General features: G+C 33.5%; 1 protein-coding gene across 4 annotated transcripts in view; it reads right to left on the reverse strand.

The window, feature by feature from the left end:
- The window catches only part of KIAA0825 (KIAA0825 ortholog), a 248950-nt gene that overhangs the window by 54840 nt on the left and 174230 nt on the right, over nucleotides 1-19880 (reverse strand). Inside the window, exon 20 of one of the 4 annotated variants that reach the window (XM_054003606.1) lies at nucleotides 4879-5174. The exons of 2 other annotated variants lie outside the window; for them this stretch is intronic. In XM_054003606.1, the coding sequence (XP_053859581.1) occupies nucleotides 5159-5174 (16 nt within the window). In that variant the 3' untranslated portion in view covers nucleotides 4879-5158. Of the gene's footprint in view, nucleotides 1-4878; nucleotides 5175-14682; nucleotides 14861-19880 lie in introns of those variants that run through there. One more of the 4 variants, XM_054003604.1, reaches the window with a different exon arrangement.

The following is a 19880-nucleotide window of genomic DNA, read 5'->3' on the forward strand; positions in this document are numbered from 1 at the left end:
TTCCTAAAAATAAGTTCAAACTGTGGTTTGTAGTGCTTCACCATCAAGAAACTGAAACACCTGAGCTAAGGCAATAATGATACTACTCCAGTCCCAGTTTGGGATGAGCACTTTTAATTGGAAAGATACATTTAATGGATGGTGACTGGATTAATGTGATTTATGGCTGTCAGAATCAGTAGGAGGGAAATACAGCATTTTACTAGTTGCTTTTTTGACTTGTAGCAAAGCTCGTCCAAGTCACCACTTTTGAAGAACTTTTAGACGGATTGTGTATAAGTTTTCATTTCTAATGCTTCTATTAAAAGTTCAAGCAGATAAAAAGAGGTAGAATATGAATAATGAACTATTTTCATATCCAGTGAAAAGCTGTCCATTTGAAATAGACTGTGGCATACTGCTGGGACTGTGTGACACCTGCACTTATGACACTCATTTGCATTCATTCTCCACTTCCTCTAAACAAATAAAACTACATCAGTGTTTCAAGCTGTCAAGGCACAAAAGCAAAATTATGTATTTATTTTTAATGGAGCACCACCAATGGGAGCAATGTACTTATTGGCAATTCACTTCTCAGCTCCTGGCATCAGCTCTGCAAGGTGCTAGCCTTGATCCAGCACAGACCTTTGCTTTACTTCACACTGGAAGAGAAACCATCTCCTATGAGGACCTGAACTCTCTTTTAACAAATTAAAAAAATTATAGTCTGCACCACACAAGTATAGTCTTATCACATAAGACAATAAGCTAAATGTGAACATTTAGTGATCAGAAATAGCTTTGAATTTGCAGAGTTCCATATAATTAACCTTTTCCTATAAAATTTGTGACAATGATAAGATACACAGATATACATTACAATCTCATTTTTTAACTGTTTCAAAGTGCATGAGTAACTTGGGCATCTGGGCATGGTAACTGTGAACTTGTATACATTCATCCATATATATTACATATGTATATATAAGATACACAAATTAAAGAATGCAAAAACAGAAGTGTTGTACTTGAAACACACTTTAAACACACTTAGGTGTATAGGATTCAAGGCATTAAATTGAGTGGAAACAAGAGACTATCTTGTAAACAATATCTAAAATTATTTCTAGTTCTTTACATCACTGTTTTCAATCAATAGTAAAAATTGAAAATTAATTGGCAGTTAGAAGGTAACGTTTTTTCCATGCCACATCCTTAGAAAAAACAACTTTAAAATTTTGGACTCTAGATTGTGTCCTTCACAGAAAATATTGCATTTCAGAAATGGGATGGAGAACAGAAAGTCTTTGTTAAATGCTTAGGAAGAGGGATGTGAGCAATCAAACAAATCAGTCCATTAGACTCAAGGCACTTTCTGTTTGTTATAATTTTTTTATCCACCAGGCATTAGTTTTCCCAAAATGAGAAAGTATGGTGCAATTTTTATAGTTGTGTCTATGGATGAAGTCACCACAGGTAGTGATGCATGAGACGTAAATGTACAAGTTTGTCTTATTCTCTTGTTTGCCTGGGGAGGTTATTTTGATGTTGCTTATACTGCATTCAGTTCTGAATTTTCTAAATATGTAACTGAAAAAGTTGGAAAATTTTAGCCATTGTCTGAGTGTTGCTGCATCAGGTTTCATTTTAGATTTTAGATATTACAGATTTATATTCAATATCAATGATATTGAATTTTGGTGTGTAAATAATTATTCATATAATTTAATTACAACATAAGCACTTAATTCTATAACTGCAAAATATAATAAAAATACAGAAAATGCTTAAATTAATTTGCATTGCATCAGCTGGGTGCTAATTTAAAAAAAGCTGGTGAATATCTGCCTTAAAGTTTCTAGGCTAATTGATATAAACTTAGGAGGTACTCTGTGATATCATTGTGAAGTACAGCCACAGAACATGATGGCTTCTGTCATTTTGAAATGAATGCTTACAGTGTGGTTGTTTCATTCACATTTCTTTTTTATTTTTTATTCATTCTAGACACAAGCTCAAGAGACTTCCAAGCTTTGAGTCTAGTAGTAATTTCAGCATAGTGATTCCATTTCTAAAGTTCCACCTATCTCATTGCTAAATTTTACTTAAAACCATGATATCATGACAGTTCATCATAATTTTTAATATATAATTACTAATATATTTTGATAGTATAAATCTAATTTAATTTACTCATGCTCTAAAGTGCAACATGAAGTTGATAAAAATAATTTTTCAGTATTCTATTTCTGCCTGCCTACTACAAATCAAAGATTTTCTTCTTTTCATAATACACTATAATATGGTTACAAGTGCATTGAAATTCATCTTGTTAGAATGGTAGTAATATATCCCACCAGGACTACTGTTCCTAGTAGCAATTTAAAATAATTATTGTGAGACTTGATGCTAGACATCAGGTTTGCAATAGAATTACAATGAGGGAAGTATATTAGAGACAAAACATTGCTGGAAGAAAACTTCATAATGGTGCAATTTGGAACTAAGCTTCAATTTTACAGTAATAGATTCTCTTTATGATGGCACAAAGGAGTAAATGCACTTAGCAAATTTAAATCTATTATTAATCACACTTCATCGATTGCAGTGTAGAAAGGAGAAAAGAAATTAGGTTTTTAGTTCTATTTCTTATATAAAACAAGTTCTGCAATGAAGAACATTTTAGAAAAATCTCCTTGTTATAGATCAGAAACACAGCAAGTCTTCACAAATGCAGAGAGTTAAAGAGGTTCAAAAACATTCTAAAAGAGTTTTGCATGTCTTCTTTTCAGTTTAGAAGTTATTCAAGATGGTACAGCCTACATCACCAAAACAATTTCACTTCTAGGAAAAAATAGCCAACAAGAAAGGTGAAGTATATGTGATATTCACGATTGCTTTCTGTAATCACTCTTCTTAAATGGAGGGAGGCTTGTACTATTCCTGCTTTACTTATGTCACAGTTTTAAGCAAAGTATATTCATTTAAGTATCTACAGTCTGATTCACAGTTTAACAGACCACTGGATGCTTTCAGAAAGATATTTCAAAGAAAGTACCAGAAAGTAACGCAATATGGATTTTAGAAAGTTGTCATACTGCACTGGAAATATTTCTTATTCTATTATTGTGAAAACCTCCAGTTTTTATATTCTAAATTGTAATTTTACATCTAACATTAAAATAACAGATAGATTTAGTACTTCTTTTCTATTAAAAGTGAATCACATTTTTAATTAAAAATATATTTATCAATATATTAGACTGGCAGATGAAGAATTGTTTGCATTTTGGGGGTTTTTATCACTGATGCTTTAAATAAACAGATATCTGATGGAGACAATTCAGATGAAAATAAAACTTCTAATTTCAGCACAAAGTAATGTGATAAAGATATCTACCAAAGCACCAGCATATGAAAGCCAATAGTCCTTGTAAATGCTTGTTTTAGATAATATTAATTTGACATTTATTTTATGATCAGTAAATAGACATTTAAAAATATATTATGTTTAATAAATTCATATCCCTTACCTTTGAGAGGGAGATTAAGTTTACATTCACCCATATTTTACCTTGACCCATTAAATTGTGTCTAAAATTACTGACAGGCAGAGGATCTTCTGATCTTTAATGACTTTAGTTCCATGCATGCTCCAGCCATCACCAGACAATAAATGCACACCCACACTGCAGCTTGCAAAGGATTTCCAAAGCTATTTTTAGATGAGCTGACTTGGATACCAGAAGCACTTTACACAGCATAAGCTCATGTGGGCTAATTTACTCTGCTTCAGCAAGGAAGATTTGGCTGTGAGGAGGTCCAGACTGTAAGTTCCTGGTACCCAAGGTACCTCATGTATAATATCCCCTGTATTATTTCTCCTATCCTGAAGTCTGTAGCATGGCTGGAGGAAACCAGTCAGTCCCTCCGTAAGACAAAAATCTAAAATGGTTCCATGTCAATGGTTTCATGTGAATGAACATGCATTACCCTGTCCTTCTCACATAATTTTCTTGGGGATGCTGCACACTTATTGAACCAGATGACCCTAGTAAGGTCTGCAGAATAACACATCTATAACATTAAAAACAAGAAATTCAAGTACTCAAACCAGTCTTCTGAAAGAGGAGTTGAAGACAGACAAGTTTACTCTTTTTCTACTTCTTTCTGAAGAAGACATCATTTAAAGAAAAAAGGGGACAGAGGGAACTACCTGATCTGTAAGCAACACCTAGAAGAGGTGGTATTACTTGCTTCCATAATTACTTCTGAAGTCTCTGATAGTTCATTCTTACCAAAGTGAAGAACAACTTTCATTCTTCTTAAAACATTCAACTATCAGCAAAATGTGATATACATACACAGATTTAAAAGCAATTACACAAGCAAAAGGAGAAAAAAATCCCCATATATTAACAATATACTTAGATAAATTCATTACTCAAACAGTGAATGTTTTTTTATTGTCCTTATGATATTTCAGAACTTAGTTTAAAACAAATTACTCAGCCGACATTTTTGATGGATATTAGAAACTTCAAGTTATATCTTCATTATGCATGCATGTCAATGTCAATTGGTAATTTTTTTAATGGGAACAAACACTTCCTATAAACAACTGCTTAGCATTCCTGAAAAAAAATCCAAAACAACTGAAAATTTCCTAAAATGTCACAAATAGCCAGACTGATGCACACTGAGACCTCAGGATAGTGAGATAATGTGCATCTGACACAGCTTGTTCAAAAAGACTGTAAGTACTGTATAAGTCAATAAAAAAACAGTTCCATGTTTCTATTTTCAGTGATTCCAGCAGGAATACTGCTATAGTCGTATTCATTTTATTCACCTAGTCCATACACAGTCATCAGTTTATAGTTTACAGCACAGGTGATGATAATGCCGGTGTGTTTATTATAAAGCCATGCCTTTTGACTACTAAATAGAATTTAAGAATGCCTGTATCTTGCAATGATGAAGAAGTCCAGCCCCAATGCAGAGCTGACTCCGGCTGGAGCATGGTGTTTTAAAGTCAGCCTGCAGCCAAGGATTACACCCATACTGTGTGTCATACTGACTCCATGAAGCATCTCTTTTCCAAATGCCATCAAGAATGGCATTTCTCACGGATTTTCTTTCATTTCTCTGAAATATGCTGCCTGATGATCAGAAGTCACCAAACTAAAATACTGGAGAAAAAAACAAAATTCTATCAGTTTCTCAGTATAGTTTATGAATTACAAGATGCTATGCTAAAGAACAAGAAAAAGAAGAAAATAAAATATATCATAGTAGCAGTTCCCAAGACTGAGGGAAACAATTTTGACAGCATGCAACTTTTAAAGCTGAAGAGCACAATCTGCAATAATACAATAGAAGAATGTTCCCATAACATACACGTGACAAAATCTATTAAAACAGAAGTATATCCAAGTCTAATGGGGCAATCATATGCTTTTAAGACATGGTTCTAAAATTAAATTTTCTGTCTTTTGACCCTATATGATTTTCAAAACAAACAAATAATTTTTTTTCTATTTGTACAATAGCTACTCCAGGATAGGACCTGATGCTCTGACTATATGTTCTAGATTAGGCACATGGCCATCCATAACCTGAAAAAGGAAAAAAATTAGGTTATCTGATGTAATACTTTATGTAAACTTAGCATTTGTTGGCTTCACTTGAAATCTCCAATACTAGTTGAATGATAGCACAAATTTCTTCTCCATAATACATAATATAGGGACAAATCTAAATTATGTGATGTAGAGAACCCCACTAAGCAATTTCTCCAGCAAATGTCTGTTGCCCTGATTTTTAAAAGTTTTTAGTTTTCTTTTATAGTTCTTTTGAAAGTCTTCTTTAACTTCTTTAAACCTTCTAATAAGGTTTACATATTTGAGAGTCAGAGTTCCCATACAATTTCATGTACAAATATAATAGTTTACATATTTCTCTGTGGGTGGAGAGAAATGATTAATTGATCTTTAGACCAGTGTGGTTGGAGAGGTAGTAATTCCATCCTCCAATCCACAGTCACCTTTAGAATTCTATAAATACCAGATGTTTAAATAAAACTTAGTCTTCTTCTCTTTTGAACTTACCAAGCTTCTGTGTACTCATTTTGTGTCCAATAGCGACAAATGTCAGAGTTATTAGACTCTATATAACTTAGATAAAGTTTGCATTTCTTAAATGCAGATTAATAATTTCTATTGGGACAAAAAATGTATCAGATTATCATAATTTCCAATTCTTAATGTGAAAGTCCATCTGTGTACTTCCAGAAGCACCATGAACCAAGGTCTAAGACAGGACAACGAAATGTCACATTGAGTAACATCCATGTAGAGTTCGTATACACGCATGAAAGTTGCCAGCTTCAATAACAGGCACTAAAATTAGTTTGGCTTTCAGGTGAACCAGAACTTGATTAAACAATCTTCATATTTGCAAGCAGGCAATGAAGAAAGATGAGAGAATAGTTTTGCCCCTAAATAAGCCAGATTGAATAATGGGTCCATGAAGAATTACTGTCTACTTTTCAATATTAGCAGAGAACTCCATTTCTTATAGTGAAAAAATATGTAGATTGCAAAATTTGTAAACCCAAATTTTTCAACCCTATGATACACAAATAGTTGTAAATGCAGATTATTTGACTATCCTGAATAGATGAATGAAAAGGTACATAATGACTCCAATTGGCAATCAATTTAAAACTTTAAAAAGAAAGTCAGTGAGTAGTTACCATGAAGCTGAAGATCGTAAGATAACTGACAATAACAGATGAGTAAAATTTAAAAACAATAGATATTGCATGAATAAACCAGCTGTAATTTAAAACCAAAAATAGACTTTAAAACCTACCTGTGCTGTAGGTTTGAATGAACCAGTCTATACACAGAGAGATGCTTCCCATAAGATCACATTGTCCTTTAATGTTTCTTTTCAATGACGTAAAAAAACACATCATAGTGGCTCTCGCTGAATGCAGGCTCTTTGCCATGGTGGTTCAGGAACCACATCCTTTTGACAGTTAAAAAAATTTCTAGAGTATTCCCATTACATGTTCTTGCATCTCTTAAGCTATATTCATAACTTGTTCATAACAACACTCCCAATGCAGCCACTGTCTTCCTCCTACTCTTATCTTCAGTACTGCGATCTGCTTTCTCTTCTATAGTATCTTTCCCACCTCTGCTGCCATGACTGCCTTCTACTACTGAATGCTCTTTTCTAGTATCTGTATCTGTACCAGCAACCTCTTGTCTCTTTGTCTTCCACTTCCTTCTTTCACAGCTGTGCCTCTAATTTATAACTTTATTAACTTTCAGTATGATTCCTCTGTTATTCCTCAGACAAGCACTGAATGCTGACTACTGCCTCCAAAAAACACCAACCCTTGTCTATTTTTTTTTGTGTTTTCTCTCCATTTGCCCTTTACCTACGCTATCCTGAATGTCATTGTCTTCAAATTTAGGTTAAAAATCTTTCTGTCCTCTGTAAAAAAATCTCTCTTCATTTTCAAGGGACTGCCCGCCCTTATAACTCAGCATCCTCTAAATGATACTTGTTATTTCACTGGTTTTCATCCAAACTGCAACCAATTTTTGACATATATAATCACAAAAAAAATATTTATTTTCCAGGCCCAGAATCAAACAAAGCACAAATTTTAGTACATACCTCAATGTAAGAGGACTCTTATGGAATGATATGCTCCACTGACCATTTTTTTGCAGACAGGGATGAACCTTTTTCACTCCAATAGCCCTCTCCAAATTAGTGTATTGGTGGTTCTCCTAACCTCCAGCATAAAGTGTCTTTACTTCTCCACTCTCTCTCAGCTTTGAGTCCAAAAATGCCTCCTTCCACCCAGCTATTTTTCTTTGATCCTAATTCATGTGCTATGAAGATGCATCTGCATGTAATAATGGCATCAGTAATGCATTAACGCCTTGGCTAATCCCCTTTTTGCCACGTGCATAAGAAGGTAATATTTAAGCCCTTTAAATGTGTTTTCAAAACCATTTGAAAAATAACTCAGTTATTTATATGGCATTTTATGAATTACACTAAGGCCTATTTGCGTCTGTAAAGAGCCATGTTCCTAAATGTTACTCTGTAAATGAGCAGTAAAATAGAAATAGAACAGCAAAAGAAATCAAACTTCAGGTGATTACAAGTGAGAAGAGAAAAGCAATGTTATGCAGCATAAACATTCACAATAAATCTACTTCTATGGATACTGTAAATAGGGAGTTTTGGAGGGTTGCTAAGAATTTGGTTTAGCTGGGACCAAACATATTTGGTCTTGACTGCAGCTGTGTTCGTGGTCAAAATGGGAACAACTTCATACTGGAATGATGTTGCTGACTGTCTGACCAGAACTGTGACACACTGTGTGATATGCCAAAGCAGAACTGACAGCAAGGATGCTGTGATACTAGGAGACATGGTTTACTATCTTGTATGTGGATTGGAAAAATATAATTTTGTGACCTGATGATATGACTGGATTTGTAGACCTGAATCAGCAATTGATTGATGGAGCAGTCTTTTAGTGGCCCATAGGAGAAGAAATAACCTTTGTTTTGGTTTTGAGCGGAACAACAGATTTGATTTGAAATGTCAAAAAGCCAGTCTGTAACAGCAGCTACAGTACACTGGATTGAAACCTTTTTTGGGCAAACACACACGACTGTGCCTTCACTCAAAAAATGGCACCCAACTTTAGCAACATTCTGATACATATGAAGACAGAAAGCTTTGTACACCTGAGATAAACAGCATTAAATCCCTAGAAGCAATGCAAAGGCAAGGGGCATCTTGTGGGAGGCAGAAAGCAAATGGTCATTTCAGAGAACTGATACACTAAGCAGAACTAAAAATAATTAAATAGTAGGAGAAAGGAAGTTTCTAAAAGCAAGAAGGGGTCATTCTGGAAGTTAAAAATAGTATCCTAAACGGTGGTAAGTAAGTTACAAAACCCAGGGAGGCAGTCCTGAAGGGAGTTTGAGTAACAACCCATGCTGTCATCAAAAGCTTACAATAGAATAATAGGTTTTCAAACTTATCAGGAGGAGGTTTTCTGCTTGAATGTTTGCATGGCTAGAAGAATGTTAGTGTGCCAGTGTCATGGATTTTTTGCTGGTTTTGTTTTTCATGGTGGTGGTAGTTTTTTGTTTCTGAATAAGATGTGGAAAACTTGAGGAAGTTCCTACACTTGCAGTTTTCTTAATAAATGCCTCAGTAGAAAATCTATCTCAAAATAAATGTAAGAAAAAATGTTTGAGAATAGAGGAATAGAAAAAGATGAGAAGCAAAATTCCAGTACCAAACAATACCTGTTTCAAAGCTGAACTGATTAACTGAACCACTAATTGTAGTGTGTAACCTACTACTTAAAGCCTACTTAATTAAGGACTAGAGAGCAGTAAATGTGCCATTCATCTTTGAAATGTATTCCAGGGAGTGCCTGCAAACAGGTAAGTCTCAAGACTACATCAGACCAGTTAGTGGATACTGAATAAAGAATAGAACATGTGTACAGATGGATAAATTGCTTATACCTGGTATGAGTCAGCCCATCCCTGGTAAATAGAAATAGTTTATGAAAAAATTGTCAATTATTATGTTTGTAAAGGAGATCTGCTCAATATAGTCTACTCCAGTTTTCAAAGTTTCTGACACAGTCTATCACCAAAGCCTTGTAAAGAAACCAATCACAGTGGAAAAGAAAGAGTCGCAACACAGATAAATCTGGCTGAAGCACAGGAGTCAGTTTGCATGGTGCATGCCACAGAAATTCCACAAGGAGCCAAATATTTAACTTATTCATGGTTGCTGAGGAGAGGGTGAGTCAAATGTGAAATAAGAAAGTTTGCTGATGATTCAGCAAGTGATAAAGCCAAGAACTGATACTGCAAACATCAAGAAGGCCCTAAAGACTGAAGTCCTGGGCATTTAGGGTGGTTAATGAAACTCAACAGAAATGAAATTATATATGCACAGGAATCTCAGTTTTTCTGTACTGGTGAAGTGATGGGCTCTGAGTACCAGTTATGCATGAAATCTTAAGGCCTTAAATAGGTCTGGGAAAATGTATGTTCAATGAGGACTAAAAATGGGGAAAAAAATTAAACAAATTCAAACCCAAAATAAAATTTTAAAAAACCAGCCTTGGGTTTAAGCATTTGTATTAAGAAGGAAAATAAGAGTAATATATTAAGCAATGGATATAAATTCATGGCCTGCTCATGTGTTGAAAACCATACGCATTTCTTATTTCATCCCTCTATCTTGTGGAAAAAAAAGATATAGTAGGATTGAACTAGGTACAAAAATAGATGGGATTAACTAAGGCTGGAAAAGACATGTCAGAGCAGGATGTAAAAGAAGTCCACAAAATCTAGAGTAGTGTGGAATTAGAGAGAAGGAATCCACTTTTCAACCATCTCTTCCAATTTATGAGTTGGTGGGCCTCAGCACAGAGAAGAGCAACACATCAAAGAGAAAAAAATTGCTTCACGCAAAATGCAGTAAAGTTATCCCTTGCTGAAGTGCTAAAAGTTTATGTGGACTCAAGTGGAGAATGGACAAGTTCATGGAAGAGAAATCTTTCATTAACTAGTAAATATATGGATGCTTCCTCTGTTTATAGGAAGCTGTGAGCCAAAAGTTGTAGCAAACTGAGTGAGAGAACATTCTGAGTTGGAAAGCACTCATGAAGATCATTAAATCCAACTCTTAAATGAATGGCCTGTAGAGGGATCAAACCCATTGCCATGGCATTATTAGCACCATGCTCTGACCAGCAGAACTAATCTCAGTGTCTGAGTGAATATCCAGGGGTATTTTGATATGTCAACTGGCTTTTGAATGATTGCTACACCAGAACATTCTTCACTGTAGTAATCAAAGACGAAGTTGAATAAACAGACTCAGTTTTTAAAAAGTCTGTTCATTCAGTAAACTACAAATGAGATAGTCTAGGTCCTCAGATTTCACAGTAGTAATGTATCACTTAAGTTTATTATGCAATATTAAGGACGGCATCTACAAATGTCTTCTTTATTTTAATACATGGAGAGTTACTCATACCATCTCCTGTGTCTGCTTAAGTCATCTTAGACTGAGTCAGAATACTTCAAATTAGTGCTACCTACATACAGGAGCAGAAGCCTTTCCAGACAGATCTAAATTAAATGCATAAAGAAAAAAAATCCATAAATATTCCCTCCAGCGTTACTTCTATTTTACCTAGTATTTGCCATATATTATTGCTTTCCACATATATATATACTCAATTATTAATAAAAAAAATATTAGGATGAAGTATTGGCATTTTTAATGCCTTTTGTTGAAATCTCCATTACAGATCTATCTCAAGGCTAAACAGATTCTGACAATGGCACTTTATGAGAGAAATAAATTGCCCTTCTGTAATTTTTTGCTTTCAAACATATTGTTTCATAAGCTAACTTAAAACATCAGCTTTAACAAAATCTTTACTTCAAAAATACACACAAAACTCTATCTCTTACATGCTCTTTTCTTCTTCAATAACTTTGCAAATAGAAGAGACCGCATCCTTCAGGTTGTTCTGAGGCATATCAATGACATCACCTACATGGCAGGTATCACATGAAATTACACAAATTATGCTCTACTTGGCATCTGCCATGATTTCAGTTTAAAACAAAGTGCAGCTTCTCCCACATAACATCCTGATTAAACAAATAAACTAAGGTGCTGACTGCAAATGTACACATCAGAGTGTAAAAAATTAGTAGATACATTGGCCAAATCTGCATTTAATTTTAATTAAATTTCATTCTGTAGCTCAATTAATCCACAACTCCAAATGTCAGCAGGGCTTAGGCAAATGGAATGACATCTGCTAGACTGCATGCTGACTGTAAAACCTTCACTGCATACTAGAGCTCTGGAAAAGTACCAGGAGAAAAAGAAAAAAGAAATTATCTCAATAAATATATATTAATGCGCAAAAGTCTAATTTCAACAGAACACAGGAAAGGTACCTGATAGCAAATCTGGATAAATTTCTTTATTTTACAACTCTGGCTAATAATAGTGCATAACTAAATCTGAATACAGTGTTGTCCATTAGTAATAACATATTTACAATGGAATTGTCTTGCTTTTAAGTAATCTGCTATGTGATACCTTGTAGCATATTTTATAACTAAAAGAAATCATATTGTAAATACTCAATGTTATTTCTAATATAGCTATGTATCTGCATAGAACTATTATCCAGAAGTTTCTGCTCATGTTTGAGAGCTGAAGGAAGACATTATTTTTGTCATAGAGAAACTGTTGCACATTTTTAACAGCATTAAAGTACTTCAATGGTAATCTGACATCTAAATATGTTTACAGTGCGAGTAGCCACATGACAGGTGGATTAGAAAAGAAGTTGGGGAATTTGAGGGAGGGGAAAAAAAAGACACTAACAGTGAAAGTAACTTCACAGATTTTCTGAGTCACACTGCCATATTGATATCTCTGTTAGTCCTTCATTTCCTTTTATTTCTTTTTTTTCATTCTAAAAGATTGGCCCCATCCTAGCCATAATTTTGGACTGACTTTAAAGACAAATGACAGAAAAAAACAGGTAGGGGTAAGGGATGAGGCCTGTATACCTCTGAGATTAGGGAGAGGTTTCTGTAATAATGGTTGTGAGGTAAACAACTGATTATTGAAATTGCTACCCAATTCAATGGACCGTATTTAAAATACACAACCAAGGCAAAAAGCAAAAATGAAAGGAAAAGCCTGTAGGCACTTCACAGTACTTTATGAATAAAAATGTATTAAGATGTCTCAATTTTCCAAATACTGACCATGGCTTTGATCAAAAATATAAAATAATGCTGAACTGCAGAATAATGGATGCTCTGTCATAAGATCTGATTCTGCAAATACTTAAGTCAGTCACATAATGTGCTTACAGGACACAGCCTGTCATTTATTTTTCAATTTACTGATCTCTGTAATTATTTCCTCCCTCTATTGATAACTAAAACACTGAGCACGCAAAAAGTGAAATAGAAGCTTCCATGTTTTTTCAAATTATCATTACAAGTCCTTCCAGCACTATTAACTGTGGTTTGTGCAGGTCTTGTGTATTTTTGATGGTTGTAAAATTATCAAGTGAAGCAAGGAATATATAAATTCTTCAAACACCTATTTTTTATTCAGGTGGGTAGATTATATGGCTTTAATAAAAGTGCTTACCTATAATGAGAATAAAAATTAAAAAAAAAAAAGCAGAAGATGCAGACAGTTTTGAGGATTACATCCTGTCAAATAATCTAATTATTTCTATTCCTTTCACCCTTTTGCCCATAAATTTTGAGCTTATTTTATATCAAGTGCATTCAAGAGATATATTTAAATTTCAATCACTGAACGAAACAACTGTAAATATGATTATACTCAATTTTTATCATCATCATTATATAATTAACTAAAGTACTGTCTCATGTTCCTAAACCTACTTTTATATTTCCTTTATTTTTACTTCAGAAATGGCTGCTCTTGTTATTACAGAAAGCATTCATCTAAAATATGAGCCTGCTTTAGAGCTAGTTGTATCTGTTGATACAATTCAACTTAGTTTTAACAAATTTAGCATTTCTATCTAACAGAATAATTCAGAATGGCCTTACATTTCAAAAATATGGTTTCACCATATTTTATGTACCTGTTAGTAACAGAAGTTTTTATTTTTATGACTATATGCAAGGAAAATATCTTCAAACATTTTGAAGATGTAGCTTAGAAAAAATTATTAATATATCCTTAGATACAAACAATGTATTCTTACAACTATAAATCTATGCAAAGTATTTAACTATCAGTATTTTATCCTTGAGGCTATATGAAGACATAATTAACAGTTTACAGTATCCTCTATGGAATTTGAAAGACATGAACCCCAACACCACTGAAATCAATGCTGAAAGATTGATGTCATTCACCTCAAAAACACTAAGGTTTGACCCCAAAATCTCTAAGTTTAACTTTCAGGTCTATATTACTCTAATTCTACTGTCTGTAAATCTACACCCTCATTCCCACTGACAATGTCAGACAGTGGTACGTTCACTATTGAAATAACTGTGTTTTGGGTTCTTTGAAGGAAATTAATGTGATGTCATGAAATTACCAGACAGAACAAGTTGGAGCTTAGTGACCACAAATGAAAACAAATGTAATAGAAACACCTATCTCCAAATTTCATTCCAAGAAGATCAGGTGACTGTTTCATTGAATAGCCACAAATTTCCCAGCCTGAGCACCTTAGTGTCACTGCATACTTACATCCAACTGGGATCCAAACTGCCCCCTCCCCCACCATATCCATCCATATTAAACATAATGCTTCTATAAAAACACAGTGCTCAGGAACAGTGATTTTATGGAGCACAGCGTGTGTCCCACTACATGCACAAAATAAATACACTACTGCAGCAGCTAAAATAGTTAACAAACCACTTTAATTTTTACCTTGTGTCACAACACTGCAGTATACATAAATTAACATGTTCAGTTATTCAGCCTCCTCTGTGACAGTCAGCAGATTGCTGATTACTACTAGGCACAATCCTCAGATATGTGCCTAGTTGTTCTCTTCCTTAAGTAGGAAAATCGTGAGCTATGCAAGTGATGGGAAAACCTGGATCATATCCATCCTCATTGCTCCAGCCATCAGCAGATGTAAAAGAAGAACCTATTAAAGGCTACAAGAACTGCAGTGTCTATTCAAGTGAATACTCCCAGGTCTTCAACTTTTGATATCCAAAAAGCTGCTCCACCACATCTCCTGCTGTTGGTGTCACTGTAAAATTTCAGATAATGAGGTAAGAGGTAAGGGGCTCACATGGGTTCTTTATACACCAAGATGAGGAAAATTAATTTTAATGCTACAAAGATGGGAGTACCGGTACAGACAGCCACTCAACACTTCCAGCTGTTCTACTATCCTGGAATCTGGAACAAGAATCCTGTTACAAACACCGGAAGTACAGAGCAGTTTCCTATGTTCCTTTAGTGCAAAGGGGGCATGGGTACTAGATAAAGAGGGGGTTAAAAATATATATATAAATGAAAGCAAGATACTTCTCTGCAATAACTGCAACAAATAATATTGTTCAGGGGAAAAAAAAGTGAATAAAAATGTTTCTGGAAAGAAGTGTGGTAGGTTCATCATAGTGATAATTCTGTGCTATCAAGGTCAAATTCCCAAACAGATTTTTGGTTTTACAGCATAATTCCACTTCCTAGTTCACAACTGATTAAAGAAGATGTAATTTGTGAACAATTACTAATGCTTATTGTTCCTTTTATTTATCCTTTAACTGTTAATGTGTGGACAATAGAGCTCATGTAAACTAAAAATTAATATGGAAAATTAAAAACCTTTGCATTAAATGTTTTCCTATGTTTGGTCTTTTGTGAACTTGTCTTTTTTAATGATATAAAGGAATGATGGAGTTCATGGCTCTGGGTGCTTATTTTTCCCAGGTAAATGATGTTTAATATTCTGATTTTACTTTTTCAACAGAAAATAAATTTCTCTAAAGTTATTTTGAATGCACTGATTTTATTTTCAGATTTTGTAACAAACATATCTGGGAGAGCTACAGCTTGCTACTAGGCATGCAGGTACCACATTGCCTTTTTTATTTATAAGATGGACAATTTTACTTCTCAGTAATAAAATTCAATAATGATTTTCAAAATACTGACCCCATTAAAAAAACTTCAGAAAGTCTATTTTATATATATATAAAAGTGAATTCAAGTTTTAAAAATTTTAATACTTAAAATGCATAGATCTTTTCAGAACCATGAACCAAATTTTAAAATGCTGGAAGGTAAATATGAAAAGTTGCATACTACAATTCTCTAAATTTTTCCAGGTAAAAACTACTGATTTTTCAAACAAAATTAAAACAAATATGTTTTGTAATTACTAATGCTAATATTTGTAGACTGGTTAGAAGTCATATCTATAATCTAAAAACAACATAAAAACACTGTAATTCACCTTTTCTCCAATTCCATCATTATTAGTAGTACAATTAATACAATTGTAGCATCTAACATTTAGTAGGAAAGATAAAATTCTTTTCAGAATGTAAAATAACCAAGTATAAATCTCAAGCCATCTAAGTATGAATAAACAAGAACATAACAGCTAATGTGTAAGCTTTCCTCTGATTAGATTTGACTTATTCGGATTTTTCATTTAGATTTTTTTTTTCTCCAAAGGAGAAAGGAGTGGTTTTGATTTTACTTTGTGAGCCATGCTGTGCATAGTTTTAGACAGACAAAGCACTTCTAATCTGCCTACCACTGACTGTCCAGTTTCTGCCACTCTCACTGTGAACATCAGAAGGAATATCACAAACTGATGCACAGACAGATAAACACCTAATTTTCAGTTTCAAACTCACTATGTAGCTGCCATTATGCATTTTCTCAAACAATTTTTACACTAAATGTACATATGTGAGAAAAGAAAAAAGAAAAATTATTTCAATGCACTATGTGGAAACTGAACTAAACTATTCACAATAGGATAAAAAATATGTAACTCTCATATTGACTCCACAAGTCATTGCCCTTTAACTCAGGATAATGTTTTATTAGTGTTAGACCTCTAAAAGGGAATCCAAGCAAGAAAGGCAAGGGAAAAAAAAAAAAACAGGAAAGTTTGAAAGGATCTCTACTCTGTAGACACAACAAGTTTATTACTGTTTAAAGGCAAATTATATCCATATCTTGCAGACTCTGATAACTTTTCTCCCCATCCAGAATTAATCTTTCCTTTTGATTTGGAAAAAGAAAATCAGGTTCAAGTAAATTTTCACAGTGGAATCATGTGAAAAGATGCTGTTCAACAGTTGCACATTTGGTCTTTGAGTAACAGGCAACTTTTATGACATCTGCCCCTCTTTAAAAATATAGGTGTGTATATATGTGTGTATTCATACACGTATAATTTGAAGTCAGTAAAAAGGTATTCAAGTTATATAAAATGTCTAAAATTACTAGTAAAATGAGCCCATAAGGCACAGTGCTACACATTACAAGAGTGAAAAAGATCATCAGTTTGAAGCAAAGGCAACACCCATAGAACTCTGGACAGAGTGAACCAATGCAAAAAAAAAAAAAAAAAAAAAAAAAAAATTTCTGTTTGCCTCAATGACTTTCTCAGCTTTCATTTTTACTGTTCATTCTGAACCTTCATTCTTTACACAAGCTTCTCATCATTAAACAATCTGCTTAATTTTATAGCCTGGATGTGTGCTGAAACAGAGTTACCCATTTATACTCACAGTAGAAAATTATTCAGTTTGTTCCAATAACTGAAGGCAAAGATGTTAAATGTTGTTGTGTTATAATTATTTTATTCATAGGAAAATTTTATTCATACCTAACAGAGTGCAACATAGTGCATCATGAATGGACACAGTATCTAGAGACTCCTTGAAGAAATTAGTTATACAGAGCTCAAATTGAGGTGAAACTAATAAAATAATGCAAAAGCAAGGAATGATCACATTAGCATTTTAGTAATGAGAGACTTCTAAAGAGAGAGACTTTAAATATTTCCTTCATGTTAGAGCTGTGACCTATATAAAAAACCTAACATAAAAAGACTACCAGTCCAACTGCAGCAAAGTTTTCATTATGAAGAAGGCAATATAAAGGAATTTATGCAACAACCCATTTTTTATGCACAGGTTCTGAGGACAAAGAACTTACCAGAACCTCTGTGACCCAAAGTCTGCTGTCAAAGCTATGCAGGCAGACCTATCCTTTCCCAACATGGAATTTGTTGGGTTGTGAGGATGCCCCTCATGCAGGAAATGGTCAGTGTGAATATGGCTAGCAGACAAGAGTTCTCTCCAGTAGTAACATTAATATACTGACTATTATGCCTTTTTTACCATGTTTCTTCTGAGCAGCTGTTAATAACACTTATTCCAATCTCGAAACTGTTGTCTAACTATGCAGAGGAAGCACAAGAGCTTGTAAAAAACACTCATTGCAATTCCATATAAGTACACTGACCTCACAAGAAAATGTTTTATATAGAATAAGTACCTTGCATTACAGATGCTATCACTTGTCCTTATCCCCAGCTGTAAGAATAAATTATTATTCTGTCTCCAGAGGTTTATCTGAAGAATCTTTCTAACAAAACCAGATCCAAACAAAACATTGGATACAATTAAATTCAAATTAGTGACTCTGGACTACAGCCCTTGAGCTGTGTTGGGCATACTACATGGTGTTCACATACTCTTTTACATGAGAAAGCAAAACCTGCTGGAAGACTTAGACTGACTTATTAGAACTATCACAAATTCTTTCTACTGAGGGTCAAACATATATCATACACCATCAATATGCCAGCTTCTTGCTGGACAATAAATGAAAATTAGAAAACCTAAAGTTTCTTAAAATTGTATTTTTAACCATACTAAAAGCAAAATATAAGAAATACAAATTTCCTGAGGATTTTTCTAGAGATACAGTTGTTTGGGGCATGATAATGACCTCATCAAAACACATTCCTCTCCAAATTAATAAATAACTATAAAACTTAATCTTAGCCTCTGAATGTGAACCTTGAATTCAAGAACAAAAGAAATTACATTCATAAAAATTATGTAAGGACAAATTGGTTCCGTTATATTGTATGCTCAGTGTGACAAAGGATGTCTCAACTGTAAATATGCAGGTTTTATTAAAATAGTGAAGTAAAATTAAATAAATTTTAAAGTACTTTGAAACCTTGTTTATATTATTAATAGTACCATGAAAATAATACCATTAAACATGGTATGTAATAAAACACATTTAAATGTCTGAGGTATAAAGGTTATTTCTCATTTATAGTCTATTAGATGTTTCCCTTTCTTCCATAACACTGTTCATCTGGCTAACACTTCATGCTCAAGTCATGCAAATTGGAGCTGACTCTCAATTACACAAAGTCTTTCTCCAAAGATGACAGACCAAATACAGTAGAGATAAAATACATCAAGGTTTAAAATAGGTCCGTTCAGCCCCACTGCCACTTCATCATGAAATGATATAATTCACTGATGCCTCAGCCTAGCCTAACATATGTTCTATTCACAGCCTGCATCACTCTTCATTTGTAATTCTTTTCCTTTTTTTCCCCTCATCTTGTAATACTTTGCTTGGTTGAAGACAAATACTGAAAGGAAAAAAGAGTATTATCATATGATGACCTGTTCCAGGGTGTTAAGTCCCTGTCAAGGTTTGATTTTAACATGGGGTATTGATGACAGTACATGAATTCAGGCATCATGTCTTGAATTAGACTATATTAATTATCACTTGAGTGCAGTAGGCATGAAAGTGCTGTTTCATTGACTAAAAGGATTTGACTGAATAAAATCCATTTCTCATCTGGTTGCTTATGGATAAAGACATTTTTTCTCTTTGCAGTGAATTTTTCTTTATTAAATATGATATTTGTAAGATTGAATAGACTGTCTCATTCAGCCACAGATATAAATATTTTTAAACAAAAATATTAAATCTATTGTTTTGCTGACAACTGCTTATATATCAAAGTTTACACTTTAGTCATTGCATAGAAAATATAAAATGTATACACAAAATGCATATGTATGTAATAAATATTATTTTAAAACACAAAATTATGAAAGATTAATTATTATTTTATTAAAAAAATTAATAATGACACTTAGGTAAAAAAATAATATAATTTGATTTCCACTCAGTAAGAAAATGCATTTTTATGATGTGAGTTCTTTATTTTCATGCAATCAAAAAATTAAGTTTAAATC

The sequence above is a fragment of the Vidua macroura genome, chromosome Z (genome assembly GCF_024509145.1).
Source record: "Vidua macroura isolate BioBank_ID:100142 chromosome Z, ASM2450914v1, whole genome shotgun sequence".
Classification (NCBI taxonomy): domain Eukaryota; kingdom Metazoa; phylum Chordata; class Aves; order Passeriformes; family Viduidae; genus Vidua; species Vidua macroura.